This window comes from Anastrepha obliqua, chromosome 3, assembly GCF_027943255.1.
Source record: "Anastrepha obliqua isolate idAnaObli1 chromosome 3, idAnaObli1_1.0, whole genome shotgun sequence".
NCBI classification, from domain to species: Eukaryota; Metazoa; Arthropoda; class Insecta; order Diptera; family Tephritidae; genus Anastrepha; species Anastrepha obliqua.
In genome coordinates, this window is record NC_072894.1 from 58,175,916 (window position 1) to 58,177,509 (window position 1,594).

The 1,594-nt window shown below is 33.8% G+C and overlaps 1 protein-coding gene across 1 annotated transcript; it reads left to right on the top strand.

Moving 5' to 3' along the window:
• The first annotated feature begins 355 nt into the window (after positions 1 to 355).
• On the top strand, positions 356 to 1,020 carry LOC129242979 (probable insulin-like peptide 1). The gene is made up of 2 exons (XM_054879970.1): positions 356 to 616; positions 713 to 1,020. Exons 1-2 carry the CDS (start codon positions 418 to 420, stop codon positions 928 to 930), a joined length of 417 nt encoding a protein of 138 aa, XP_054735945.1. The 5' UTR covers positions 356 to 417; the 3' UTR covers positions 931 to 1,020.
• Positions 1,021 to 1,594: the final 574 nt, after the last annotated feature.

The following is a 1,594-nucleotide window of genomic DNA, read 5'->3' on the forward strand; positions in this document are numbered from 1 at the left end:
ATTAAATTCCAGTTTCGATGCACATGCGCATACGCAAACACTCACACGTTAGGCTCCCATGTCACAGCTTTGAACAATTAGAAAGACAACTAACTGCATACACACAAAGTACACCTTCATGCATTTATATACTTTCAATGAGGCCAGAAGGCGTTGCATATTTAAAAGCGGTATACACATATTATATATGTCTGTATATATGACCATGTGTGCGTACATGTGTGATTATGATTCTCGGAAATATGTCCAATACAAAAACAAGCATTTCCAACCTTCACAAATAATTTTTACATACACCGTAATTATAAATACCTGAATTTACTTCTATGTTAGATGCAGTCTGGAAAAACGCCAGAATACGCATATTGCATTTTAAAGAAATTACTAGCAAACAAAGTAGAAAAAAAGCCCATACAAATGCAGTCGCCATATTTTATAGCTCTTTGGTGGCTACTTGTATATGATTCTCTTTTATGGCAAACAGCAATTGCACGGCAGAAATTCTGTGGTGATAGTCTCTCACAGGCATTGGATTTGATCTGCACTAACGGTTATAATGTCCTATTAATCAATCCATCTCAAAAACGCACCGAGTCTGATATGGACGAATCAGTTGGTAAGAAATGCTTCTGATTTTAATTTCAACTCACATTTCTTATACTCATTTACTGATTTACATTTTTTTTTTGTGTCAAAATATATTTTCTGGCAGCAACCAAGTATGAAAATGGAGCATCGGGAGAGTTACTTTTATCGGGTTACCCTCTCATCAATGGAATGAATCCAGTTTTGTCGAAAATGTTTAAAAATATGTTGGCATCAGTGCGTCATCGACGTAGTCGTAATGGATTGTTCCAAGGCATATATGATGAGTGTTGCACGCAGCCTTGCTCCTATGGAGAACTGTCCGCTTACTGTCGTCCTAATTAACTAGAGCAGTTTTATAAATCTCATTATTAATTCATATTATTAACTCATATCTTGAAATGCACTTATATGGCTAAAGGCAAAAATATTGAAAAAAAAATGTATCGCACTTATCTATTTATTAAAATCGTATAATTACATACATATAAAAAAGAACATGCACGCATTCGAAGGAAATGCAAAAATGATAACACAGCTTTTTATGCACATCACACAAAGTGTTTTTTATTTGGCCGAACACAATTTTTTTAATATACCTTTGATTTTGGTCCCCTCTGGTCTGATGTTTCTGCATCACTGAGCATTCAGGCGACATAGGTTTTTTTTTTTCAAATAAGCGGTTCGAATTTTTCTTGAAAACCGTAATATTTTTATCCTTTTCGCTTAACGATATGTAAGTATGCATATGTACATATGTATTTGTGATCGGCGTAGTCTGTCTGCTGTTAAAAATATATTACCTTATACAGTTTAGCAAATTAAAGGGTGATCAATTTAGAGGTGTCAGATTGTAAATGAAATTAAATTTAAAACATCGAAAATTCGAATAAATTGGGCAATCTTAACTTCTCTTGTGTAGAACAATTCATGATATTTTTTAAATATTTTTTAAAGATAATCCCTTTGAAATGGAGGCTGAAGGCTTCGGTCGGTATCTCGTGAATAA